This window comes from Drosophila yakuba, chromosome 2L (assembly GCF_016746365.2).
Source record: "Drosophila yakuba strain Tai18E2 chromosome 2L, Prin_Dyak_Tai18E2_2.1, whole genome shotgun sequence".
Lineage (NCBI taxonomy): Eukaryota > Metazoa > Arthropoda > Insecta > Diptera > Drosophilidae > Drosophila > Drosophila yakuba.
The window spans coordinates 16,885,224-16,912,796 of record NC_052527.2 but is presented as its reverse complement, the minus strand read 5'-3'; the positions used below and the strand labels follow the sequence as shown (position 1 = coordinate 16,912,796).

Sequence of the window (27,573 nt, the reverse complement as noted above, 5' to 3'; positions counted from 1 at the left end):
ATCCCGGCTACCTGTGCATCGGCAAATTCAAATCGGCTGCATTTCTCACAGCCAAACCGAAATAGGTCCTGAATGGACCCAGCTATCTGCGTTTCTTGGGCCGATTTGGATTTCTTGTGGGTAACAAGTGTATCTATCAGTATCCGTGAGATGGTCGTGATTGAACAGCTTTGCGCAATGGGAAATGTGGAAATATGCTACCCTTAGTTTTCCCAGGATATGAGCGCCGCGGAAAATCCTTGAGAAAAAATTCATTATTATTGCATTGTATCGTTTTATTTTATTTTTTCTTATTTCGCCTAAAAGAAACACTCCTTAGCTCTATTTATTGCGAATTAATGCATATTATATTTTACAGTGTTTTCTTTCAGTGCGTTTACTGTTGCGCGTTAGTTTAACGACTTGCGCTTCGCTTAGCTAATTACATTCATCATTATAAATATCATTTTTACATTATATATTTGTTAAAATTTGGCTTTTGTCTGAGCATTATTTTTACAATAAATCCCTTTCGGTTTTAGGTCGATAGATTAAAAATCGTGCAAACTAAATAACGCTACAAGTATGTAGTCATAAGTATTCTAGATGTGTGAAGTATTCGGTAATGTAATTATTTCTAAGAAATTTGATCGTTAATTGATATATTCTGGATGTGCTGGCTTTGTTTGTCCTGGCTTTGTGAGTACTTAACTAATTTAAATGCATATTTGGTCATTATCAAAAGACGATTTAAATTTCGCCCGCATTCACTAATTGGCAAATTGTTAGTGACTGCTCGAATGATTTCTTCGTTTAATGTTAACTAGGCTGCTTGTGGGCAATAAATGTATAAAATATGTACAACTTTCTCTTCAGCTCGCGAGCTACAACTAAATCTACCAACTATTAAATTTACAGATCCACAAAACGTACCAGATATACACAGATTCACGTATATTAAAAATTCATTTATCAAAAGGCGCTTGTAGAACGTGTAGGCAAATAAAAAATATAAGGACATCGTTGGGGACATAACAAAGGTAGCAAGGCTGCCCGAGTTATAGCTCTTTGGATGGGAGCTGAGGTCAGCCCAAAATTTAAATAATATCAATTAAAGAAATATCAAGAAAGAAACAAAATATACACAAACGTTTACAAAAGTTCGTTATATGGCTAAACTATCAGTCCATTGTTCGAGTTTAAATCATTATTGAGAGTGCGGGATGTGGATGACTCCATGTATAACTGCGACTCGCGCAGCTCTGGGTTGCAGCTGGTTAATCATCAGAGGATGTCCGGCGTGTGATTCTCGTCGTGCGTGTGCTGCAGCAGTCCCTTTCGCTCGTCCGGAGCCGTGCTGTGCGTTATTTCCGTGCTCACTGGCTCCGGAATGGCATCCGCGTACATGGATTCGTACACCGGATTTGCAAAGTTACCCTGCAAAATAAACAAGAGTTAGTTGTGGTAAATAGCATATGTAGGCTATGGACAATTAAGTCAATTAATTATAAATGGCAAAAATCATTAGAACTACAATTTTAGAAGAATTGTGAAAATATGGACTCACCTTGTCATCTTCACTGGCGAATGTGGGCGCCTCATCTGCATCCCCGCGATACATGGCATTAGTGAGCATAATCTCCACGTTGTCCGTCAGTCGAGCGTGGGAAAATGGCTGTGCTATGCGATGTTTCCTGCGTAAAAGGCGTAGATTAGATAAGCTAAAATATGTCACAATAAAAAACACCCACCTAAGGAAGTAAACGGCACCAGCGAACAAGGCAAGTACGAGAAGGATCACAGCCAGGACCACGACTAGCACAGAAAACACTCCGTCCGATTCCGTGGGCTCCTGTTCACCCTTTAGGGCATCGGCACTGTCCGATAGACACGGCACCACCCTGTTGTTCCCACACAAACACTCGTTTATAGAGCTCCCCGGACGACAGACGTTGCACTCGCCTCCGACGCAGTGAGGCGGCAATTCACAGGCATTGCCCTGCCACTCTCCAATGCAACTGCAGTGTGGCAATCTATACTCGTCCAGATGACAGACGCCACCATTCGCGCAATACCGGGCGCAGGGATTGTCATCCGTAACGGGTATGGTGCATAAATCTCCATTCCACTGGTCTGTGCAGTTGCAGAGTGCCACGCCCTTGATTATGTGACACGTTCCCGCATTCTGGCATATCATTACCGTGCAGGGATCCCTGGTGGGCACCTTGGTGTTGTCACAAAAGTGCGGTGGACTGGAGGTGTTGCATAGATCAGATTCGCAACTTTCGCCGATGTAACGCGGCGGACAAGTGCAACTTAGTCGACCACCTCTCTCCGAACAAGTTCCTCCGTTGTGGCAGAAGTCACGGCATGAATTGGACTCACAATGCTCGCCGAAGAAGCCACTGGGGCACTTGCACTGCCGTTGACCCTTAGTGCTGATCGCACAGGATCCGCCATTCTTGCAAAAATCGGCGCACTCGTTTATCTCGCATCGTTTGCCGGTAAAGCCATCCGGACACTCGCATTGTGGCGTACCCGTTAGCGTTTCCCTGCAGATACCGCCATTTTCACAGGTTAGATTCTTGCAGTGCTCGCATTGCTCGCCAATAAACATTTTGGGACAGCTACACTTCATGCCCTCCGTTTCGGAGATCAGACACGATCCGCCATTGTGGCAGCGGCTCTGGCAAGCAGGCATGGAGGTCTCGCATCGTGCCCCCGACCATCCTGCTGTACAGGTGCATTTTAGCGGTGGCGGTTCTTGAGATCCTGGCAACGATGGCGCAACGGAGCACACTCCGTAGTTCTGACAGTAGCCGGAGCACCGATAGTGCTCACATAGCTCGCCCTCAAACTGCGGCTGACAGATGCACTTGGGCACGTGATCCACGATCTTGCAAGTACCCAGGTTACACTGCAGAGGGCAATAGTCTGGTATATCCGCATGCGCCTTGCAAACCCCATCATCGGTCATCACATAGCCTTCAGCGCACTTGCAACTGTACCCAACGGACGCCTCCGAGGAGAGAATGCAAAGGGCGCGAGATGACTTGCAGGGATCCTTGGCGCAGGGATTGCTTACTAGAAATAATAATATTATTTAAATATAAGAAAAAAAAATTAATTCTCAACCAAAAGAGTCAACTCACTATTCCTATTCTGCTTCATTGGATGCAGGATGCCAATGTCAGATGAGCGATAGCCCTTCAGCAAGTAGGTGCCGTTGTCGTTGCCAAACTTGTTCATCTTAATGATACTCTGATCGTAGAGTTTGATATACAGATAGTCCTCGAAGACGTCGATTTTCTGGGGTTTCTCTCGATTTCCGAAACGCCTCACCACGTTGCGATCCTTGCCATTGAGACGACACGTTTCGATTGTTCCCTTCCGATAATCAGCCCAGTACAAACGTCCTGTCGGGTAGTCCATTGACAAACTAATTGGCCAGCCCACGTCTCGCTCCACCAAACTCTTTTTGTTGCTGCCGTCCAGAGAGGCCACCAATATACCGTTCTCAAGGGTGGACCAGATCATAATGCGCGATTCGGGTTCCAGTACAATATCCGTAGGATTCATACCCGTCGACACCAGAGAGATGTACTTTTTACCCTCAATATCGGTGGCTAGTATTTGATTATGCCTTGAGTCAATGATGTACACACGCTGAGATATCCAATCCACGGCCAACGATTTTGGGTCGTCCAACTCGGGAATCTATCGAGTAAAATTAGTAGACCGTTACGGTTGTGATATGTACAAAATTAGTATGCGTAGTAGATACCCACATTGAATGCAGTAAGCTCCTTGAGATCACGGCGTACCCTTACTCCCGTACCCTCCACATGCGGTGTAGCTATCTTCATGGTGTGCACCTTGCCGTGGTGCGAGTCAATCCAGAAGAGCAGCGTGTCCTTAGGCCTAATTAGTATGTCGAACACGTCTATCTTGAGGCTGTCCGTCTGGAAAAAGCCAACTATGGTGGTGCCCTCCTGCTTGGCAGGGAGAATAAATCGGAACTCCTGCTCCGAAGCCAGCAAGAGGATCTGATCCGGTCCAGATGCTAGGCAGGTGGCATTCTTCTCCGGCCCCTTGTGATAGCCATCCGTGCACTTACAATTGAAGTGGCCTGCTTTCTTCTCAATGCAAATTTGAGAGCAGCTTCCGAATCCGCAAACAGGTGGCTGGCAGTTCATCTCATCAGACCCATCGACGCAGTTGTACTGCCCATCGCATCGAAACGCTTTCGAGATACAGTCGTCGTTTTCGCATTGGAATTGATCGTGTCGACACTTGGGCAGCGCCGCACACACAGCATCAGATTCATCCTCGTTCTCCCCACAATCATTGACGCCGTCGCAGAGCGCCGAGTTGCGGATACACAGCTGGTTGCGGCACTTGAAGGCGTTTGCGTGGCAGTGAGTTTTGGCACAAGTCTCCAAGCTTTCGTCACTGCCGTCCAAACAGTCATCCCAGCCATCGCACTTCCAGCGGGACATTATGCACTTTCCGTTTCCGCAGCTAAAGTGATCCGAATGACAAGTGCAGTTCACCTCGTCAGATCCATCCGGGCAGTCATCATCGCCATCGCATTTGTATTGCCTGAATTAAGGTACGTATAAATAATTAGATATATTTATTTTCGGATACTAGTCCTGATCACTCACTTGTTAATACACGTGTTGAAGGCGGCGCACTTGAACTGATTCTCCTTGCAGGTGATATTGCAGTTGATCTCATCACTGTTGTCGTCGCAGTGAATCTCCCCATCGCAGCGATAGTTGTGCTTGATGCACTTGCCCGTTCCGCAGCGAAACTCGCTCTCCGAACAGTTGCGCATCTGGCAGTTCAGCTCGTCACTCCCATCACCGCAGTCGTTCTCGTAGTCGCAGCGCCAACGTCCGGGAATGCACTTGGAATTGTTGCACTTAAAGTAAGTTGGATCACAGGTGGCCTTGGAGCTAAAGCAGCTTTCTGGTTCGTCTTCGCCATTGGGACAATCGTGGTCGTCGTCGCAGCGCCAAGCCAGTGGAATACATCGACCCGAATCGCATCTAAAAAGAAGAAAAGAAAACGAAATTTATTTTCACATACATTTATGTTCTACCAACGGGGTTCGAAACGGGCTAGTCGACTGTTGCGACTGTTAGTTTTATTCACGGAGCTAGGTTTATAGCAAGCGGCAAGGAAGCCTACCGACTATGGATACAACGAACAAAAAGAAAAAGTACATTCAAAATCATACTCACTGGAAATCATTAGGCCCGCAAGAAACATTATCACAGTTAGCCTCGTCGGACTTGTCCGGGCAATCGATGTCCCCATCGCACACCCACACGAAGGGCATGCAGCGGTTGTTGCCGCATTGGAACTGATCCCTCTTGCAGACGAGCGGCGTGCACGCGGACTCATCCTCTCCGCCCGGACAGTCCTTAACACCATCGCATCGCTTTACGTTGTCCACGCAGAACGCACTCGAATTAGCCGTCGCTCCGCACTTCATATGGTTGTCGAAACAGGTGAACTTGTCGCAATTAAGTTCATCAGAGCCGTCTCCACACTGGTGGATGCCGTCACAAAGGTTCGATGGGTGGGTGCACTTCTTGTTGGCACACTGGTATTGTCCTGGCTCACAGTGAAAGGGTGGACAGGTCTCCGGCTCATCGCTGCCGTCGCCACAATCGTCCTGTGTATCACAGCGCCAGTAGAAGGGAATGCACTTGTAGGTGTTAACGCACTCGAAATGGGCTGCCGTACAATTAGCCCGACAAGTGCGTCCATCGTCCGCCAAGATAAAGTTTGTGGGACACATGCACTTGTAGTAAGGTTTCTCCGGCGACAGAACGCACAGAGTGGAACAGTTGGCAGCCAGGCAGGGATTCCCGCTCATGGGCTGCTGCTGTCTGTAGGGATGAAAGACGCGTAGGTCCATCGGCCGATGGATTGTGGTAATCAAAGTGGTGCAGTTTTGCCCATTGAATATACTGCAGTACTCAATGGACTTGGTCTCCCAATCGGACCAGTAAATGTGACCTTCCCACACGGCAATAGCAAAGATGTGGTGCAGATTCAATGCTGGATTAATGCTCCTTGCCAGTAGCAATCGCGTATGATTTCCGTCCAAATCACTCACCGAGATCGTATCTTCCCTGGCATCGCCCCAAAACAGCTGCTGCGTCTCAAAGCTAATGGTCAGGGCGTTCGGCCAACCCAGACCGTCGCGAATAATCATCTTTGGATTGGAGCCATCCATGCCAGCCTTGCCAATGTGCGGAGTATCCCCCCAATCTGACCAGAAGATGTGCTGCTGATATGGATGCAGGGCAATGCCACGCGGTTCCCGTAAATACTCGTTGATTAGGACCTTCCGGTACTTTCCATCAAGCTGGGACACCTCTATGGTATCTAATCCCTTATCGCACCAGTACAAATTCTTGGCCACCCAGTCCACGGCCAAGCCATCCGGGTTCTTAAGCATAGCTTGATGCAATGTCTGCGTTTTATTTTCCTTGGGACAGTGTCGTTTGATGGTACCCACGGTGCTGGTGACATCAGACCAGTACAGGCACTGACTATCCCAGTCGTAGTCCAGGGCCACTGCATTGGAAAGTTCGTTGATCAATATGCTGCCATTGCCCGTCATGTCGACCTGACGGATATAATAGCGGTTCGAAAAGATCAGCTCCATGGACACGTTGCTGGTGGCCTTGCAGGTGTGGTGGTCAACCAAAGCATAACCCTTCGCGCACAAACACTTGTATGATCCGTAAGTGTTAACACAGATCTGAGAACACGGCTGCTGCTCACTGCACTCATCGATGTCCGTGCAGAGATGCGTGCTCTTGGGAAGAAGTTTGAACCCCGATCGACAATGACATTGGTAACCAACCACCTTGTCCTCGCACTCGTGCTCGCAGATATCTGGAATCAGACATTCATTTACATTGCACAGCTCTTCGTCCGAGAAGTCAGCGCAATCGTTCCTTCGATCACACAACAAATCAGCATGGATGCATGCTCCATTCTTGCAGCGGAAATCATCGGTGCCATTGCATCCACGAGTGTGGGCACACAGACTGCTTGCCTCATCGGATCCATCGCTGCAATCTAGTTTGCCATCGCACGTCTGGTTCTTGAATATGCAGTCGCCATCTAGACACTGGTGCATCATCATTCCGCCTGGACAGGAGTGCGGCTGAAAGGCTGGCACACAGCCTTCATACTCATCGTCTCCTCCGGGGCAGTCCTCATCGCCATCGCACACGTAATGAGAGTCGATACAGAGCCCTGCCGATTAAAAGTTGGTGTTATTTTTAATTAATTGTGCAATACAAGTGTAATCACAGTACAAGAAATGATTAGTATGGTAGACGGAAATAAAAAGAATCCTAACTTACCACTGGTGCAAAGGTGGGCTGGTGGCGGACAGTCCGGAATGTGAGCGACGCCCCCGCATTGGGGTCCTTCGTCCTCGCTGCCCTCGTCCCCGAGGCCACTGGGGCAGTCCTTTTCACCGTCGCACACCCACTTCTGAGGAATGCAGCGACCGGAGCTCTTGCACTGGAACAAGTGCGGTCTGCAAGGCCGACTCGGGCACTGCGGCCCCTCATCGGAGCCGTCTTCGCAGTCACTCTTCCCGTCACATTGCCAACTGGCTGGAATGCACGTTTTGTCGCAGGCGAACTGATTGTGCCCGCACTCGAAGCGGCAATTCATCTCATCACTGCCATCTGCACAGTCATTTTCACCATCGCAGTGCCAGGAGCCGGCAATGCAGTTCCCAGCAGCACAGCGGAACTGCCCGGGATCGCAGCTTGCACTGGTGTGGTTGCCGCAGTCCAACTCATCCGTGCCATCTGGACAGTCGGGATCGCCGTCGCAGCGCCATCTGGGCATAATGCATATAGTGCTGTTCCCGCAGTGCACAAACGTCATGTCGTTCTGCTCGCAGGGAATCGGAGCACACATCTTTTCGTCGCTGAAGTCGCGACAGTCCTTTAAGCTGTCGCAGAGGAACTTGCGAGGAATGCACTCTCCACTTCCGCAGCGGAACATATCCGGAGTTTCCTAAAAAACGAAGTTTCGAATATTTTCATTTGAAATCTTAGTGCGTGAGACTTATCGGAACTATGCATCTACTCACCCTGGTGTGATTATTGGATTGATGCACGTCTATCTCTTCTGACTGGCATTTGCAGAGCAAGGGGGTCTCATCACTTCCATCGCCACACTGCTGTTCCCCGTCGCACTTGTGCTCCTTCGGAATGCATCGATGGTTTTGGCACATGAAGTGCGTCTCAGGACATTGGCGGAAGATGCAGTAGCTGCGGAACTCGTCCGATCCATCTGCGCAATGGGTCACATTATCGCAGGTAAGCTCCAAAGGAATGCATTCGCCGGAACGGCAGTTGTACTGCGATAAGCCACAGCTTGTGTTCACTGGAGCAATGCAACGACGACCATCGGGAGCCAATACTCCCTGTGTGCAATGGCAGGAGGCTTGACCACTCTTGTTTAGGATGCACACGTCCTCGCACTGACCATTGAGTATCTTGCACTGATTTGCATCGCAGTTGATGCTGGTGTTCTGCACTGCCACAATACCCATTGGACGGGTCACGTGCTCTCGCAGAAAGAGCACATCCGTGCCGGTGTACTTGTTTGCTCGGACCACAGCATGAAGTACCCAGTCCGTCCAGAAGAGAAGATCCCCATAGACAGCCATTGCAAAGGCGTGCTTGGGCGTGGAGTGGGCTAACACCACGCGATTGCTGCCATCATAGTTCGTCCGCTCAATTTTGTCCAGCCGGGCGTCCGCCCAATATAGCTTCTGCTGCTCCAGGTCCAAGGTCAGCGCATTAGGCATTTTGATATCCGTCTTTATGATCACCTCTGTTCCATATCCCGTTAGGTATGATCTCTGAATGCAGGGCGAACCCTCGTTCCAGTTGGTCCAGTATATCATGCCCAGACAGGGCTCTACCGCAATGCCACGCGGCTTGTCATTCTCCCGTAGACTAAGCACTTTCTTGACATGAATCAGGTTTTGATCAGCGTGCTCAGAGAGATGCCGCAGCTCAACGCTACGGATAGTCGCATTGTTATTCGAGGTCCAGAAAAGCTGCTCGTTGACAATATCGTAGGCCAAGCCTTCCACTCGCTGTTGTTGCTCCAACAGGACGCGCTGGCCGGTGCCATTGAAGTGCACCTGGTTTATGGTGCTGAGCTGTACATCCGAATAGTACACCAACTGTTCCTCGTAGTTATAGGTGATGGCAATTACGTTTCTCATCAAGCTGCTATTCGAAATCATTTGAACTGGCCAGTTTTTATTGGCATGGTCGGTCATGTGGATGCTCTCAATGTTGCTTCGATAGCTAAACAGCAGGAAGTTTTCGTATGGCTCACAGCTGGTGCCATCTGAAGCCAGACGGCTATGGGCACAGGCACAAACGGCACTGGTTCCGTTAAACAGGCAGAGCTGATCGCAGGCTCCGTTGCTCTGGGCACAAGGATTGCTTCCCCGCTGAAGGTGCTTGGAGTATATTTTCAGATCCCTAATGGCATCCTGCTCCGTCTGCAGGACTACCTTTGACTGACTTAGATTTGCCAGAGGAGCCACCCGGATAATTCCCTCGTTGTACTTGTTTTCGGCCCAATAAAGATAGTCGCCCATCTTGGCCAGAGCTACGGGATTGTTCAGACTTTCATTCATCAGCTGCTCCCGAAGATTTCCATCGTAGTCCACCTTCATTAGAGCATCCGGATATCGCTCACACCAATAAACCTTGGTGGCTTCTATGTCAAGAACCAGACTCCCAACCGCCCAATTGGCTCGTGTTTGATTAACTAAAACAAAGGGCTGACTTCCATCCAGTCCGACACGACCTATGTGCTGTTGGGTCACATAGAAAAGCAGACCTTGTAGTGGATCCACTGCCAGAACAGTAGGTTTTTCCAAATTGGAGACCACCACATATCGATGACTGCCATCCAAGCGAGCGACCTCGATGATATTTCGCTTTGTGTCGCTCCAGTAGATGTTTCCAGCCACCCAGTCGATGGCAATGCCACCCAGCCAGTCCTGCTGCTTGTATCCCACCAGGTTAAGAGCCTCCAAAATAGTTTCCCGGTGGGTTCCGTCGCGTTTCACGCGAGAGATACTACCCAGTTCGTTGTCGCCCCAGTACAATGTATCCGTTTGGGCAAGGTAGTCAATGAAGCTCGCCGAGCTTACGCGTGAAATGGGTACCAAAGCCTGTAACAATGATTTTGTCAAATTTGATTTTCCAAATATCAAACGGTTATATTACCGGAGAAGGCGTATCGAACTGCTCCGATGGGTCGATCATTTCCACGCCCTGCAACACATCGATGGAGTAGAAAATAAATTCCGCCCGCGGAACACAACCGGTTGGGTTGTTAGGCTCAACGTCGTATCCAAGCGCACAGCGGCAGACATGTTCCGTGGACGAAGTTGACAAGCATAGCTGCTGGCAGCCACCGCGATAGGCCCACTCGGCACAGGTATTTGAGCCGGTCTGGGCATCGGCATAAAACATCTTCATGCTTTGAATGCTCTCTGCAAGAGGAAGTGGATAAGATGAATGATCAATAGTTTTGTTTTAGCATTCGCTTACTTGTATTGACTCTAAGATAGGACATGTTGGAGCAGGCTTCCTTCTCGCATTGCATGATTACACTCTGAATATTCTCCGGAAAGTACAGCGTTCCATTGTAGACAGTTAGGGAACTGATCGATGTAATAGGACTGGCAACCAGTACTTTACGCGTCTCGTTTCTTGGAATGTCGTAGAAGGCGATACCTGAGTTGTCATATGCATAGTACAAACGCTGAGAGTCGAAATCCATTGTCAAACTTTGAAGATTGTTCTCGTGCTGATAAATCAACAAACGACCTGAACCGTCAAGATTAGACTGCTCCAACTGAGACATACTTCCATCGGAGGCAGAGTGTATCCAATACATTTTACCACTGCAGAAATAAAAGAATAGTGTCATGAACAGTACACTGTTTGTAAACTAAAGAGAAGATCACTTACTTGGCAGGATCCAGGACAATGCTGTCCACCATATTAAGATCCTCGTGAATAATAGTCACGAATTCGCCCTTAAGGTTGCTAGCCAGAATATTGCACTTGATCTGCCCAGAGGAGAAGTACATGTTCCGGGCAATCCAGTCAACTGCAAAGCCATGGGGTTTCTCAATGTTGGTGTTAATTATGGGCTCTATCAGGCCGTTCGAGATGCCAGCGCTTGAGATCTCATTCTGCTGGATATCCGACCAGAAAATGCGACTTTCATCTACAAGGAAATCAATGCGTTGTGGAGCGACCAACTGTAAACTTTAAAAGTTAATACATATTCTCAAAAGTGTATAGTTAAATGCTATATTTACCCTTGGAGACTGCCGAATCGTTGGTATGGTGTGGTGATTGGGCTGATGCAAATCAATACCCCGAATCTCGTCTCCCATGACAAACAGAAGAATCTGCTCATTGGGAACACAATTACGTTCATCGGCTGGATCTAGGCGCATTACATGAGGACACTCGCACTTGAAGGTTCCCCTCCCACTCAAGAGGCAAAGGTGGGAGCATCCTCCGTTGTTCTCGCCACAGGGATTCCGATCCCAGGGCTGTCTACTAGAGTGCAGTACCTGAATGCCAAAGGGCTGGGACTGGGTGCGCTGCAACACCTGTACATCGCTTCCATTCCACTTGTTGGCACGTATAACCGATGTGGTTCGCCAATCCGTCCAGTACACGTAGTTCTCGAACACAGAAATGGCGAATGGGTGGGAGAGAATTTCCTTGTTGCGCAGTACTACATGATGCTCGGACCCGTCATACATGGTACTACTAATCGAGTCCGACTTGGCATCCACCCAATAAACCCGTTTTTGGGTGTAATCCAGAGTTAAGCCATTGGGCCATCCTGCACTTAACTGCCAGCTGGTGGAGATCATGCGTCTGCCATCGCCCGACATGCTGGCCCGCTCAATTCTTGGCGAGTTATCATCCCAATCCGTCCAAAAGAGAAGACCCTCCCTTGGGTCCAAGGCTATGGCTCGTGGGCTCTCCATGTTTCCAGCGATCAGGGTTCGACGGAAGCTTCCATTCAGTTTTGCCACCTCGATTTGGTCAAGATTTGAGTCGATCCAGTATAGGTTTTTCCCCACCCAATCGACGGCCAATCCCTCGGTAGTAGAAAGTCCGGAGTGAATAACGGCTTCTACATTTCTCAAACTCTCGCCCACCAGTTGACCCCTATAAATTTTGTCGTCTATCACATCCGTCCAGTATATCTCAACGTTGGATTCGTTATTGTACAAGAAATCGAGAGCAATAATATTCCTCAGAGAACTGTAAAAGTTGCCCACGTTTAATGTTTTTAGGTTGATGCCCTTGATGTCCTGCCTGTTGGTGAAGATAACGTATGGCTCATCCGGAGCGGTGCTTTTGCATGTGAACCGATCAAAGGCCAAGTCGAAGCCATCCAAGCAACGGCAATCATAACCCTTACCGCTACTTTCGCAAACCTGTGAACAAGTATCCCAGTGATCGCAGGCGTGCTGCATGCTGCAGCGCTTTCCGTTTGGCTGCAAGTATAGGTGGTCTGGACATGAGCATATATATCCCTCCGGAGTGTTATGGCAACGATGGGAGCACTCGTGTCCGCGATCACACAGCTTATCCGCGCATAGAAAGCCCTCGTCCGTGGTATCCTCGCAATCGTTCTTGCCATCACACAGCTGATCCACTGTTACACACAGCTTGGAGAAGCCACACAGCCGATCTGGGTGCTCGCAGATCACCGTTTCGTTCATATCAAATCGACTGGCATTTATATGCGTGCAGTTAAACTCATCCGTCTTGTCAAAACAGTGCGGGATGCCATCGCAGCGCAGAAAGTTCGGAATGCACTCAAATGGATCCATGCAAGCGAACTCGAGGGGACCACACTCGCTAAGCTCTTTCCACCCAGTCATCGGATGGTTATCGCTCTTGGTCTGATTGCAATTAGCCTCATCGCTGAAGTCCACGCAGTCGTGGATACCATCGCACATGTGCATCTCACCATAGCATCCGATGGGCCGGCAATACTTCTCGCCGTGCTCGCACTCCTGATCACATTCCACCTCGTCGGCATTGTTTCTAGAGAATGGAAGCAAGATATTTATTTATTATAAACTCATATTGACACTGCCCACTGTCCACAGACTAGGCCAGGAAGTGCAGAACCTACCCACAATTATCAACGCCGTCGCAGACATCGGCAAACTGGCGACACCGCCCGTTGTTACAGTCGAATTCCGGGCATTTACTGGCGAAGATAGTTTCCGACGTCTCATCGGAATCATCATCTGGGCCACAATCAACCACTCCGTCATTTACCCACGTCAGCTGAATGCACCGCCCACTCTTGTGGCAAGTGAACTCGTTGCTGTTGCAGGTGTTCTGGTGGCAATTGGCCTGATCCGTTCCGTCCGAGCAGTAGGGAATGGTGCTACACAGCAGCGATCGCTGATAGCAGCGACCATTGCAAACAAAGTTATGGGTTTTATCACAGGTATTGACGTTGCAAGGTCCCTTCGGATCGGAGCTCTCGTCAATGCCATCTTCGCAGTCCTCGAAGCCGTCGCACATGTCCTTGCTGTCGATACATTGCCGCGTGCTGCGGCACATGTAGCCTGAAGTGCAATTGGGACGAATGGGGGAGGGAGCCAGTTGGGGAATGCAGTGGCTTCCAGTGCCGTTAAGTGTGAACCCATCGGGACAACGGCATATAGCGCCTTTTGGCGTGTTCAAACACATGCCCGGGCACTTGGATTGCGCACAAGCACTTGGAGTTTGGGGGAGTGGCTGTGTAGCTATATCAAAGATGCGCAGATCTGCAGCTCTACCAGTTCGCTGCAAGTGCACTGTTGAGCTAAATGTGTTTGATAGATTGGCCTGGTGCGCATGAAATCGCAGAATAGTAGAGTTCTTGTTGTCAGCCCAATATATAAGTCCATTGCTCTGCACAATCGAGTACGGATGGAACTGGTCCGACTTGAATAGCACCTCCCTGCCAGTGCCATCCAGCTTCATGAGCTCTATGGTGCTCAGTCGGATATCGCACCAGTAAAGCTCCTTTGTGCGTCGATCCACGTCGAGGCTGCGGGGCCATTGCATGGGCATCGCGATGGTGCCCTTAGCCAGCAACTCCTTATGCGTTCCATCCATCCAGGCGCTGTAGATGCCGGCTTCGCAGGATTGCGACTCCCATTGCGTCCAGTAGAGCAGTCCGGTTGTGGGGTCAAGTTCCAGGGACCTTTAAAATAAAAATTCTCTAATTGGAGAACGATGATTATTTTCGGTCTCTTTAAACTTACATGGCATCACAGTCCGTGTTGAATGTCAGCACTTTGCTCAAATTTCGCAGGGGAGCGACCTGCATTCTCTTGTGGTTGGACCAGTACAGATGATCGTTGATCCAATCGAAGGCCACAGCGTGCACCCTTTTGAGACCTTGGGTCAGCAGTCGAGAGACACTACCATTAAGCGATTGACTCCGAATGCTGCACGAGGGTTCACCGTTTCCGAAGGGACTCGCACCCGAATCGGCGACCACATAGAAAACCGCTTTGCCTCGAACATTTACATCAATTGCCAGGGTTTTCGATACATTGTATACCGGCACCATTACATCCGGCTGCTCGCCGATCTGCTCCAGCTGCTGAACTCGCTCGGTGTCGAGCGGTATGCCACTGATCCTAGCTAGATGCTTGTCGCTGTACACGAGGAACTTGTCCAGGACGGAGAGAAGGCAGGTCGTTTGATTGCGCAATTTATAGCCGGCGGCGCACAGACACTTGGCGCTGGCGAATCCCTTCGTCCATTGCGGCACACAGATCTGGTTGCAACCGCCGTTGTTGTCTCGGCACGGATGAGCCACCTCGGGCTGCTTTTGGCGGTGGAAGATTCTTAAATTGGCATCACGGCTGACATTCGAATGGAGAATGCGCGCTTTGAGCGTGAATTTGTCCAGGGCAACGATAGCCGTGTCCATCCACGCCGCCAGATAAATCGAATTCTCAAAAACTTCCACGGCATGAATGGTTTTCAATGGCACTGGCGACTACAAAACGAGATACAGAAATAATCAAATAAACCCTTAGCTTACTAATCCATCACAATACTCACATCTAGTGGCCTTTTAAGGGTCCAACGGTTCCGGCCCTCGTAGTCCACTCTGTTCACCTCATCCTTGTAGATGTCAATCCAGTACACCAACTCGTTTGCCAAGTCCAATGTGACGCTGCTCGGGTGATAAACTTGTTCGGTGACCAGAACAGTTCGATTGCTGCCGTCGAGCAGCGAACGCGACAAACTGGGCGTCCAATCTGTGTAAAACATAAAGCCCTTGGTGGGGTCCAAAGCCAGCGATGACAGCGGGTCCACCTGCTGCAGTATCACCCGGCAGTAAGTCATCGCATTGGTGCACAGATAGACCAGGCCGTCGTCCTCGCTAACCAGATACCAATTACCCGACAGCCAGTCCAGCCGAAGCTCAGAGAAAACTGTGAGGGAACAATAGAGCCAAATGTAGTTTTGGTTTTGGTTTGGTTTTCTTAAAATTGATTTAGTTTTCTTTAAATTGAAACGGATGTAATTTAAGATTTACATATAATACGCGAAATTGATTTGCAAGGTTTAATATTGTTGGGAAAACATATTGTTTCACATAGTTTAGATAGAAAGCTATAGTTCTTTACTCGCAAGATTCCCGACAAACGAATGCAAGTGGGCTATGAATTCTACTTTTGAACCGGAATACCCTGTGCAAGGACCCACATCGGGGTCAAGATAAACGGTCACTCACATTGCTGCGGCGAGACAAACGAGGAGAAGGGCAGTGTCCAGTTAACCCGGGCGTCATCGATGCGCTGGCACCGCATTTGCAGCTCGGGCCAGCTGAAGAGCAGGGAGCAGAGGGTGCGATTCCGGTGCCACACCTCGAAGGCGTGCACGAAACGAAGGGGTTGCGAGAGCAGCAGTTCCTCCTCACTTCCATCGCCATCGCCATCGCCAGCCTTATCATTATCCTTTGCCCCCGGGGGACCGATGACTTCGCCATTCGTTCCAATGCTCTGCACGCCGTCCCGCGAAAGAAATATCAGCGTTGCCGGCTCCGTTGGTGGCACTATAAATTGAGAGGGATTAGCCGGATGTGTATCTGCTTCGGCGTGCTATTGTGGCCCTTACCATTGATGGCCCGGCAGCGACCTCCTTTGGTCTTCGCATAGCCGGAGACGCAGGAGCACTCGTAGGAGCCCGGCGTATTGCGGCACAGCTGGTCACAGGTGCCCGGCTCGGAGCACTCGTCGTAGTCCACGCAGCGGGTGGAGTTCGACGACTCTGGCACCTGATCCTTGGGGCAGTAGCAGCGTGCCCCTTGCGGGGTCAGTTTGCAGTTGAAGCTGCAGTTCAGTGCTGCACAAGCAGCGTCCTGTTTATCTATTCAGAAGTGGACATTATCGTAATGAGATTGTTTGAAAAAGAGTTTATAAGGACACGAAATGGTGTGTACCGGAAAGAAATCAATATAAATGAATAATGATTAATTTTTATAACTTGAAAAGCAGTTACAAATTTGTAGTTGGTACAAAAAAAAAGTTAAGTTAAAAGTTAAATATCGAACAATTTTGGCTGGACCAACACACAATTTTCTAGTAAATATTTAAGGACTTTAGAAACAGGATGTTGTACTACGATTGTGTTGGCTTGGGCAGCCCAATTAGCCGAATCGATCGGCTGCACTTACCACATTGCAGCTCATCGTTATCACAGTCCCAGCGGCCGTCGCAGAAGCGGGACAACTCCAGGCAGTCGCCGTTGCGGCACTGGCCCTCGAAAGCGCGGCACTTGGGCGTAGCGCCATGCGGACCTGGTCGGGAGGCAAATGAGGCGGTGGTCAGTGGGTGGCGTGGCCAGGCCCGCGGCTTACTTACAGTTCAGTTCGTCGGATGTGTCGCCCTTGCCGCAGTCGAACTCCCCGTCGCAGAGCCAATTGTTCGGGATGCAGTGGCGGCTCGCCCCGCACCGAAACTGCCCCTCGTTGCACTTGGGCGCTTCGGCTGGAAAACGGATGAGAAGCAAGCTGAGTACACTCCTCCCGAACAATAACAATAAGCGAAATGAAGATTTATGGCGGGGTTTGTTAGTGGTCTTGGAGCTGGTTGCTCGTTGGTCCGCATTTTGGCCAACAAAAAGTTGCTTCTGCTGTTGTTCGTACAAATCGCTGAATTATTTCGCGAGATATCGTAAATAACACGCAAACAAGGGCAGTCGTGGCCAACTTTTGCCAGATATAAAACTTTGAACTCCCGCTTTAAGTGGAAAACCCTAGAAATAACACTATAGTCCTGGCACTTTTAATTGGAAAGTGTTGGGCAAGCCAAACGAAAAATGTCATCAATGTGGTTATCCGGCTTAAGGTGTACGTTTATTCCCAAGCAATCGCTGAAATATTTGACCGCACAAAACTGAAATCGTAAAATGGAAAATTGTCTCCAAAGAACCACGTAGTAGTATTCCATGGGAACACAGACATACATACATCAAAGGGAAGCAGATTAGTTTGGCGACCATCTGGTGGCTTTCTGAAATGGAAAATACCCCTAGTATGCCCGTGCTCCCTGTTCCTTTCAAAGTCATTACCCAATTAGCTCGCCTTTTATTAAAGCCAGTGAGTTTTATTCTTTTTTTAGGGGGTGACAATGTCCAACCCTCACAAGACCTCGAATATAAAAAATAACTGTGACAAATACGCTCCGCTAAATGGCACGTTAATTTCTCGAGTTGACTTCGCATCCAGTTAGTTGAACTCCCCGTGGCACTTGAAAATGTTTAACAATTGGCCGCCAACATAATTTTTGACCATTTTCGAGGGTCCGGGTTGATTAAATAAACGCCGGGCTCCAGTTTGCGCTACTCTCACCCTCCAATTTCGCTGGTGGTCAGCATCCCACGGCTCCGTCGCCACGACTCCCTTGATAAAAATTTCTGGTCCTGGTTTCGTTTTTCGCCCGCTTACTCCTTGCTCTCTGGGTTCAGGGAAAAATAAAAAATTTAAACTTTCCTCTGGACCCGGTGACTGCATGCCCTTGGGCTTATTACGTATTATATCCGTGTTGCCTTCCGCCAGCGCCATGCAAATTGCCACACGAACACCCGAATGCCCGGATACGGGAATACGAGAATACGGGAATACGGAAGCACGGCAGACGGAGACATGGACACGTCCAATGGATGTCTCTGGAGTTTAACCTCTTGGCAAGCAAAATATTTTTGGCCGTTCCCATGTGTTGCCAATGTGGCTTTTATGGTTATAGTCGCGTACGGCGGTCGCCATCCGTCCACCCATCTCACATCTCCCATCTCACATCTTCCGAGTCACCCATGCCACCCGTTCGATGTCAAGGCATTGTCATGGCTGCCTTTGATTTGGACCACCATTGCGGAGAGAGTACAACGCGTTATTTGAATTCTTCTTTGCACACATCCCCTTATTTGTGTCAAGCAATTTGCATCTCTGAAATGCTCACAAGGAGCACAAATGTATGACTCTAGGAAACCAGGAAAATATTATAATATTGTTCGTAATGTCTGCTGTATGGGAACATTCCATATGCAGTCAAATGGGGAAGGAGACCTCGTAAAAACTGATACACTCGAAAATGGCGAATGCATAAGTGTGAGCAAAACACGATTGGACAGGAAAGTGAAAGATGGGTCAATAGGTTAAAATGGCAAGGAAGTTGTTACATTTACCCTCTTCGTTCGAACTTCAGTTACCAATTTAAAAGCAATGTCAAATTCAGCAGAGTCTCCATTTCTCTCCATCCACAAAATGACTCCCTCATTTCAAAGTAGCAATGCTTAGATATTCACAGTTGTTAAATCCCAAGGGTCCATTTAAGTCAAGCCCCATTTATAAGTTCAGTATAAATTTGAATGCAATTTATTTGGTCCGACGATCTGAGGAAACTTTTTTGTCGCTAGTGTAACGAGGCCAGTTTAAATGCAATATATCAAGAGGCTTATATATATGACAACACTTTATAACTCAGTGTGTGGCTGTGTGTGTGTGGCTGTGTGTGTGTGCCTGTGTGTCTGCATTCAGTTCAGTTGTGTTTAATTGAAATTGCGCGAACGGCAAGAGGGGCGGGGGAAGGGGCGGGGCTGGGAAGTTGGGCAAATGTAGATGACAACGATGTGCCGGGCACATTTATTATAATCTGTTGCATTAATATTTGCCGACAATTTGTCGTCTCAGTTGTCGTTCTCTCCCGGCTGCAGTGCCACAAAAATTAAATTAAAAATGCCAGAAGAACTCTGCGACCCAGCAGCAATTGTTGCACTTCGCAGTCATCATTGAGTTGAAAAAAGAGGAGATAAAAATGTCTACACATTAATTTTAGTCTTGTGGCTTTTCCACTTATCAGCCCTCGAGAAAATTAAGGACAAGCGCATTCATTTTCCACTGACAGTCGACCAGAGTTGGCTTTTATGGACCATGACAACTGGGCTTTCAATTTACGGATTTCTCGCCCCAAAAATGGTCCGACAACTAATTGCATTTGCTGCGGGCAGCTGGTGAATATTCCGGTGCTTTTGACCATGTATTTGCGGTGGATTTTTAGGCCCGTCCACCTGTCATTAGGACGAAGGCACGGCTATAAGGGGTATAGCCGAAAAAGCGTTCCGACCAAACAGCCAAACCAATAATAAAGCAATCACCGCCTGCTAATGTCCCCAGCGGGAGTTGCCAGCACATGTGGGGGATTCTGGGGGGCTTACAGTGATCGAAGGACACATTGAATACTCACCGCAATCGCTGCCCTCATCGGACATGTCCGGACAATCGGCCTTGGAGTCGCATTTCCATCGCATCGGTATGCAGAATCCATCGTTGCATGTGAAGTACGAGGCTGGACAAGGACCTGCAATGGAATAGATGACGGAATAATGGTCATTCAGGATGGAAAGGAAGAACGAGCAAGTGGAGGCAGCCATTCAATCATTTGAGTCTCTGCCACAGTTTGCATACTAATGAATGCAAGGAGGTGTGTGCGAACGAAACCATTATGCTAATCACAAATAGTGCCATTGTAGTCACTGAGGTATTCATCCCAACACTAGGGATTAACTAGAGTGGCCAACCTGTTCTTAAATGATATCTTAAGTGCGATATAAGCATGCAGATCCGATGGTCAGGCTAGATAATTAAATGAAATATTACGCATTTTCATTGTTTGGAAAACAAATTCCATTCCTCTATTTTAGCGCTCTTCATCCTATGCAATATAGCCGACAACTCACACGCACATACATTATTCCCGAATAATATTATTCTCCTTCACTTGATCCACAGCTGCGACCAAAAGATTGCCAAATTATTTTTCCATTTAATATGCAGAGTGGCGACGTGTTAACGCCACCTTGCCAAACACCACCACCACCCACCGAAAAGCCCGATGCTGTTCCATTCTCTTCGCCGAAAATGCCAGATAATTTCAATGTTTATGCAGTTGTTGTAGGCCAGTACGTGCCTACAATTAAACATTAACAACGAAGCTACATTGCTGGAAGCCAAATGCCGATGTACGTGACTCTGGAACAGTGCATCATTAGGCTGGTCGAAGCTGTTTCTAGCTGCTTCCGTAAACAATAAAAAAGTAATTTAAATTTGCTTAGCGCATAAATAAGAGGGTGTCAGAAATGGCCCAGCTTCCTTGTGACAGCATTTTCAGATCCAGAGGACCCACTTTCCCAAGTCAAACAAAAAGCATTCGACTCGTTTACTCAGCCGCCCAAAAGCTGAACTCTGGTTCCCCATAAAAGCCTTGTCCGGCACAGTGCAGCAACATAACGCATCCAACAGCCATGTCATTGAAGTGGCTCTTGTTCGTCGCCCTGGTGGCGCTGCTCAGCATTGGAACAGGTTCCCTGGCCCAGCCAAGGAGGTCCAGCATCCGGGCCAGACAAGCTCTGGAGCAGCAGATTCGCCTCCAGCGCTTGAATGCCAAATACTATGCCATTCAGCAGGACGAGGAGGATGGCGATGACATCCTCGAGCATGAAGAAGACCTGGCCGACGATGGTGAGGACGAGGAGGGAGATGATATCAACGATGGAGAGGAGGAAGAAACCAAAAACACCGAAGCTGAAACGGAAAACAAAAAACTGGATACCAAAGCGGTGACCGCTAACAGCACACCCGCCAAGTCAAAGACTGAAGTCAAGCAACAGTTGCAGAGGGAGGACGAGTCCGTCGATGAACTGCAGGACCTTGAGGAACCTGAAGATGAAGGCGAGGAGGAGCTTGAGCAGGAAATCGACCTCCCACGCGCTGAGGCGCGTAATCGCCGGCGCGGGGGCAAGCGAAACGGCAAGGGCGGACGGAGGGGGCGTGGCAACAGCAAGCGCAGGAGGGGAAACCGCAGGTGCGGCGGCAAGGGAAAGCGCGGCCGTCGTGGCCAACGGAGACGCTCGCCTTCAAAGCGCAGCGGCAACAAACGAAGATCGGGTTCCAAAACAAAGCGACAGGGTCAGAAGAACAAAACAGCCGCCGACAAGGAAGCTGGTGCGCCGTCAAACAAGGTGGCCTAATGCGGTAAATACTCCCATCTTCGAATGCAGCTTTAAAACACATTTAAACAGCAGCGAAAATCTTAATAAATAATCCACAATCAAATGAATCGCGTATTCTTATCTTGCGGTTATCAAACCCTTTTGCGGTTAAGGATACTGCAATCGATTTTCGCAATTTTCGAAATATTTTTCAATATTGTTGTACCCGTTACTCGTAGACTAAAAGGGTATATTCGATTAGTTGAAACGTATATAACAGGCAGAAGGAAGCGTTTCCGATTTCAAGAAGGATAAAAGCTAGAACGTCGAGATTAATCCTGCATTCTAGAGTCTTAGGCGCAGCGCAAGTGTGGTTCCTGAAGTTGCCACGCCCACACTTTTGAAAATTGTTTTTTTTTATTTCTTACCAATTCCTATCGGTATACCGGTATAAGCATTTTAGTCATTCCCCTTCTAACGCCCACAAGCCACCCAAAAGTGTGACGGGCAAACTTTTAAAAAGTTTTCCATTTTTATATTTTTTATCTGATAGCTGGGAACCTTGTCCTCTATTGTTTTCATATTGTAGTTCCAAAGGATCTAGGCCAAAATAACTATACTATACAAGAATCTATTAAAAAGTAGTGTGGAAGCTAGACTGAAAGAGAGACAGAGACTGAGCCAAACATATAATAGTTCGAATTTGTACAACTTATTGTATATACATAAGTAAGCATTAGATTCCCATTGAGTAAGTCATTTATGAATGAATGAATATTAATACAAAATAAATTAAACAAGGAAAACTGAGCCACAAAATATGTTTTCTAAACAAGTTTAGCCCACTAAATAATAGATTAATTTCAAACAAATTCTGCAGGATGTGTTTTGCATCTGAACGTAGTAAAAGAGCTTAACAGAAACGAATTGCAATATTGCTGGAAATATCCCTCGGAATAAACTTTATTGTAGCATACTTTTCGGAGCAAACACTCACGTATTTCGCCAGAGAAAGTTTTTATCGCGAACTCATACACAGGTGTGTGTGCCGCCAGGTAGCAACCGCAAGTCATAAATTTCGTAGCTATTACGCTTTTGTTATAGTGATTTTTTATGTATTTATACTGTTATGCTCGCATGACCCCATAAATTATAGAGCGCTGCAATTTCGTTTAGCGGTTTTTGCACTGTTCAAAATTAGTTTTACGCCTCTTTTTGATTTAGTTCCCATGGAGGTTTAGTGCTTGCGCCACATAAAATCAAAATAAGGGATTCGCAGTAAGGGGGTGCAGTTGGTGAGCCAGCTCCAACTCCAAATCTGGGATGCACTCAATTTCAGAATGTTTTCCCTTCAGCTTATCTTTTGTCTGGCTGGATTGGCCACTGGGTTCGTTTACCTGACAGCGTCGTCATGCCAATCGTTTGTTCAAGGATGTTCCGCAGAAAGTTATTTTCAAGTCAATTGGAATTGGTCGCAGAGGATTTGAGGAAATTAGGTGCTCGTTAAGAGTTTTCAAGCACTTCATTAGAAAGAGAAAAATAAGTAAAATATATGGGCCATAATTACTTGTGATTGAAATAAAGTCGAAACACGTCAAGCGTTGGACTCTTTAAAAAATTATAGTCGTCTCCTCTTTTCTCCGAAAGTATGTTTTTAATCTATAATAGAATTTTCAACTATAAATATTTTACTGATTATACCTCGAGTTAAAATTAAGTGAACAATAATTAAAGATAACTTTATTGCCTTGCTTCACTCCCTCGCAATTTTTGAGAAATTCCTTTTGAGAACATTGAAGGACGTTATCCTGTGTTTGCTCTGTCTACCCGGTCTACCTGTAGCCAATTTCGAGTTGCTCTTATCTGTCTGAACTGCTGTTGGCAGTTGGTCAGCACAATGGGATGGGCTTGTGCTCCTCCGCTTGGTTGAGTGGGTGGCTGGCGAGTCCCGTCTCTGTTTCAGGTCCCGGCCCTTCTGCCAGCCAGCGTCTGTTAGCCAGGCAACGACTGCCTGCCACTGACATTTGCCAAATCAAATAGAAATTTTAATTGACTCTTGGCTGGCAGACGTGCCAACGCTTTAGTTTCCGACTGGGTTCCTGCTTTTTGTAGCAGGCTCTTAAACCAGAAGCGGATCTTTAACGCAGCCATATTACTTTACCCTTAAAGCCTTTGTCCTAGCTATTTGCTCTGATTTTGAGCGACCCGACCTCTGCCCTGAATCTCCTCTTGTTTTTCCATCAGCAGGAAAACGGGTTAAGCGCCTTTTGGGCTTGAAGGGAAATTTGCATCTGTCGCTGTTGCGAATTATGTGGGCGCACACGGAAAACAGAAACTTTCGGATTCAGGACTCGGATCCAGTTCAGCACCCCTCCTCCACCTCCTGATCTGCTCCTCCCTGTTTGTCAACAACTTTGCGCGCACCTAATACTGCTGGATCAAAGGGGATATTTGTTGCGTGTAGTATAAGTTATTTGTATAGCAGACACCACCTTCTGACTGTAATAAAAATATAATACTGCTGGATCAAAGGGGACATTTATTGCGTGTAGTATAAGTTATTTCTATAAAAGACACCTCCTTCTGACTATAATACAAAAATATACATTTTTACAATCTTCAATTACGCAATCAATGAGTAAGATGAGATATGGATCCATTCCATTCTGAAATAACTAATACGTTTAGAACCCCTTTGAAAAAACAGATTAAGCCTTCAAATAAATTTCAGCCCAAGTATCAAAGATGAAGTATCAGTTAGTCGTGACCGTTAAGTATGGAAAGCCATCTTGTTTTTTGTACTTGTTTTTGTTTGCTTTTTGGGTCAAAAAGATCTGTGTTTGTGCGCGTTGGCTGTCTGTGTGTAACATAGTTTTTCACTTAATTAGCGCGCTGAATGACGCGTTGACAGTTGGCAGGAGTACGTGCCACGCCTGAGGGGCATGCAACACACAACTTTCCGTGATTGTTGTTGTCTCTTGTTGTCTGCGGGAGCGGCAGTTGTCAGCTGAGAAATGTGCCAGAGATTTTGGGGATTGTGTGCTGCCTGAACCTCCCACTGCTGTGAGGTAGCGCTCATTATTAAGGACAACTGGTGTTTATTACGGAAATCATATGGCGAACTTATTTTTTTTAATTGAATTTAAATGATATTTGAGTAAATACTTATGTAGAGCTGGATAGTTAAAACAAAGAACATTTACAAACTGGTATCTTTATACAAATATTTATTATGGCGAGGATTTTTTTTACTTCCCCAGGCAAGAGAATACATCGGTGGATTGGGCCGAAGAAATTTACCACAAGCTTAACGATTGAATGCTTAAATTTACACCAGTGCTCTGAGCCATCCCTCGTTCGGAATGGAGCCATTGCATATCGTTTACATTTTCACTGCCGGCAGCCGACGAATTTCCGTTGTCGGCTCGTGCAATTTGCAGTTCACACATTACTTTTATGTCTGCCACCTCCCGTCTCGCATCTATCAGGTCTTCATCCTCTTACTCCTTTAGTGAAAAACATAGTGAAAATTCACACAACGCTGGGAAGATGCTTTTTTCAATTCACAACATTTTTCCTTTACGTTTAATGAGCAGCATCAAGGTATCGAATTTTTCCTTCTAAAAATCACAGCTTTACAATTTAATACGACACAAAATTAGTACACAGAAAAAACATAAATAATTTTTAAAAAATTATTGTAGAAAATAATAATTATATTAAGCTTATAGTTCTTTTAATTCATCAACCAATACCAACTAATCAGCTAATAGGATTGCGGGGGAGAATTAAAGAAACGAAATGATTGCCATATGTGCTGTATAAAGATTCTAGTAACGACTGTGATTTGCGTCTTTAATTCAGAACACTGCCACGCCCACAAAACGCAAAAAGTTGACACTCCCACAGTGTATATGATTATATTTTTTCTGCCAACTTCTAACCATAGATTAAAAGAACTTTTAATTTCCAGGTGTATTCGATAGTCGAGTAAAACGAATATAGCGTCCTGTCTTGTTTTATAATATGAGCTTCCTCTGGCATAAAAATCATGGAAAGGTGACAAAGAGAGATGCGGGCGGTCCAGATTTCCGGTTGCCATTGCCCATGGCCTAAAGCAAACCGTGGAGCCCGCAGGAAGCAGGAAGCCGGAGCTGCATCCTGTGGGGATTCCCCACTGCGGTGCCGGTCAGCATCTGGCAGTACATACAAATTCGGCGGCTTCCGTTGGCATTTCAACTTCCTTGTACTGCGGTCTCAATTTTCATTTATATCGACAGCGAAATCAGATGTAATGTCCTCGAATGCTCCACTCCATGAATAATTTAATGCACTGGAGTGCGCATAATGAGCGTTATTGACATAAATGCACTTTAAATTCATGCGGGAATTGGTTCCGAATTGGGATAGTAAAGGGGGTACAAGGTCGGGAAATGTTGTAGGAATAACAGGCCAAACAACACCAATTGCCTTTTAATTAAAAAAAGTACAACAAATATATATTTCATTATATATCAATAAAATAAACCTGAGTTTGCTAAACGAAAAGTTTTTTTTTTTAAACTAACATTGTCATAGGAAAAACTAGTTTATTATTTGCTAACCAATCTATTTTGATTTCGTCCAGTTGTTCTCTTTTGGTCCTAATTTTTTCAGAATGGCTTGCTGGCACCACTGCATGTTTGAGTAGGGTGGTAGTGGGCGGTGGAAATGGGGTTTGCTTTGGGCCAGATAGCTGTGTCCGGCTTTGGCTTGTTTGCCTTGGACATTGGACTTTGCCGGCGTTTTTGGTTTCGGTTTGCTCGCTCGGTTTGTTGTCTGTGGCCGTATGTTTTCGGCACTTAAATCGAGTTTATTACGTGCTTTCTATTTGGCCAAATGGAGAAAATGGGGCCTGAGAGAACTACTAAAAGCCAAATCACTTCGAAGCAATAAGTAAAAAAAACTTTAACCCTATCTCTACTTCAACTGCGCCAGCGTTCTGTTGTGTCTGTGACCACGTAAACTTGTAAATGAGTGTTTCGTTTATTAAATTGAATTGTTTTTGGGAAACTCAAAAATACACACAGAACTTCTTCCATCGACAAAGTTTTGTGGGCATATATGAGGTGGAAAGAATAGGGGATTACGATATTAGACATCTGAAGTGCACTTGCACATCAGTTAGAGGCTACCTGAATATTTAGAGCATTTTGCATAAAATTGATAAGCTAAACTATTTACTTTATACAAGAGCATCCCACCCCTTTTGCACCCTTTGCCGAAAATTGAGATATAATTTTGCATCTGGATGGACCATAAAAAGTTGCAGCATCATCAACGCTTGTCGAGGGACCAAAATGCAGAAACGGCGAGAAGGAAATCCTGCAAAAGGGCTGAAAAACTTTCTCTTTGCAGTTGAGGAAAAACTTTGTAGCAAATATTTGAATAAGCTACCCTCTGCTTTCTTTTTGCACTCGCACTACCAATTTTTCTTGCATTTATTGCTATGTTTTTCGGTTGCCTAGGGCCAAACTTTTATTAATGAGCCAAAAGTTGTGAAGAAATGGAGCCAAGGAAAGAATGAGGCCTTCAACGCCTTATATATGCCATTATTAGCTAAATCAAAACAGCAAGCTTACAATTTAGAGAAAATTCAATTTAAATACTTTTCATGAATATATTTGTTCAGTAATACATTTCATAAATTATTTATGTATTTAGATCAGTAGTGTAGTAGTGAATAGCATGCAAAAATAAAAAAAAAATGATATAGACAATGCAAACTTTTCCACTGCAGCATAATTCTGCCAGTCTGAAAACTTTACCCTTCCATCGATCCATGTTGTGTTCAAGTTTCGGGTTAGGAGTTGAGTCAATACCTTAAAGCACTTGATGCCTTTTCATGCTTTCCACCGGCTGCACCATCATCATTGCCATTGTGGTTCGTCCTCTCGTCGTTTTCAATCTCCCT

At 46.7% G+C, this 27,573-nt stretch overlaps 2 protein-coding genes across 2 annotated transcripts in view; one reads left to right on the top strand and one right to left on the bottom strand.

Annotated features, from left to right (window-relative positions):
- Positions 1 to 260: 260 nt before the first annotated feature.
- The window catches only part of LOC6528555 (low-density lipoprotein receptor-related protein 1B), a 53,873-nt gene continuing 26,560 nt past the window's right edge, over positions 261 to 27,573 (bottom strand). Inside the window, exons 2-22 of the mRNA XM_002089563.3 lie at positions 19,877 to 19,990; positions 16,997 to 17,122; positions 16,810 to 16,932; positions 16,251 to 16,502; positions 15,868 to 16,188; positions 15,189 to 15,565; positions 14,378 to 15,123; positions 13,249 to 14,316; positions 11,399 to 13,157; positions 11,043 to 11,338; positions 10,620 to 10,975; positions 10,293 to 10,561; positions 8,123 to 10,237; positions 7,377 to 8,046; positions 5,229 to 7,266; positions 4,647 to 5,033; positions 3,768 to 4,581; positions 3,132 to 3,696; positions 1,731 to 3,063; positions 1,547 to 1,673; positions 261 to 1,416 (exon numbers count right to left, since the gene is read on the bottom strand). Of these exons, the coding sequence (XP_002089599.2) occupies positions 1,264 to 1,416; positions 1,547 to 1,673; positions 1,731 to 3,063; positions 3,132 to 3,696; positions 3,768 to 4,581; positions 4,647 to 5,033; positions 5,229 to 7,266; positions 7,377 to 8,046; positions 8,123 to 10,237; positions 10,293 to 10,561; positions 10,620 to 10,975; positions 11,043 to 11,338; positions 11,399 to 13,157; positions 13,249 to 14,316; positions 14,378 to 15,123; positions 15,189 to 15,565; positions 15,868 to 16,188; positions 16,251 to 16,502; positions 16,810 to 16,932; positions 16,997 to 17,122; positions 19,877 to 19,990 (14,009 nt within the window). The 3' untranslated portion in view covers positions 261 to 1,263. The remainder of the gene's footprint in view (positions 1,417 to 1,546; positions 1,674 to 1,730; positions 3,064 to 3,131; positions 3,697 to 3,767; positions 4,582 to 4,646; positions 5,034 to 5,228; positions 7,267 to 7,376; positions 8,047 to 8,122; positions 10,238 to 10,292; positions 10,562 to 10,619; positions 10,976 to 11,042; positions 11,339 to 11,398; positions 13,158 to 13,248; positions 14,317 to 14,377; positions 15,124 to 15,188; positions 15,566 to 15,867; positions 16,189 to 16,250; positions 16,503 to 16,809; positions 16,933 to 16,996; positions 17,123 to 19,876; positions 19,991 to 27,573) is intronic.
- On the top strand, positions 20,903 to 21,744 carry LOC6528554 (protein nemuri). The gene has a single exon (XM_002089562.3). The coding sequence runs from the start codon at positions 20,934 to 20,936 to the stop codon at positions 21,657 to 21,659; it is 726 nt and encodes a 241-aa protein (XP_002089598.1). The 5' UTR covers positions 20,903 to 20,933; the 3' UTR covers positions 21,660 to 21,744.

Excerpts from the sequence above, each read along its gene's own strand:
- LOC6528554 (XM_002089562.3), top strand. The coding sequence starts at position 20,934 with ATGTCATTGAAGTGGCTCTTGTTCGTCGCCCTGGTGGCGCTGCTCAGC.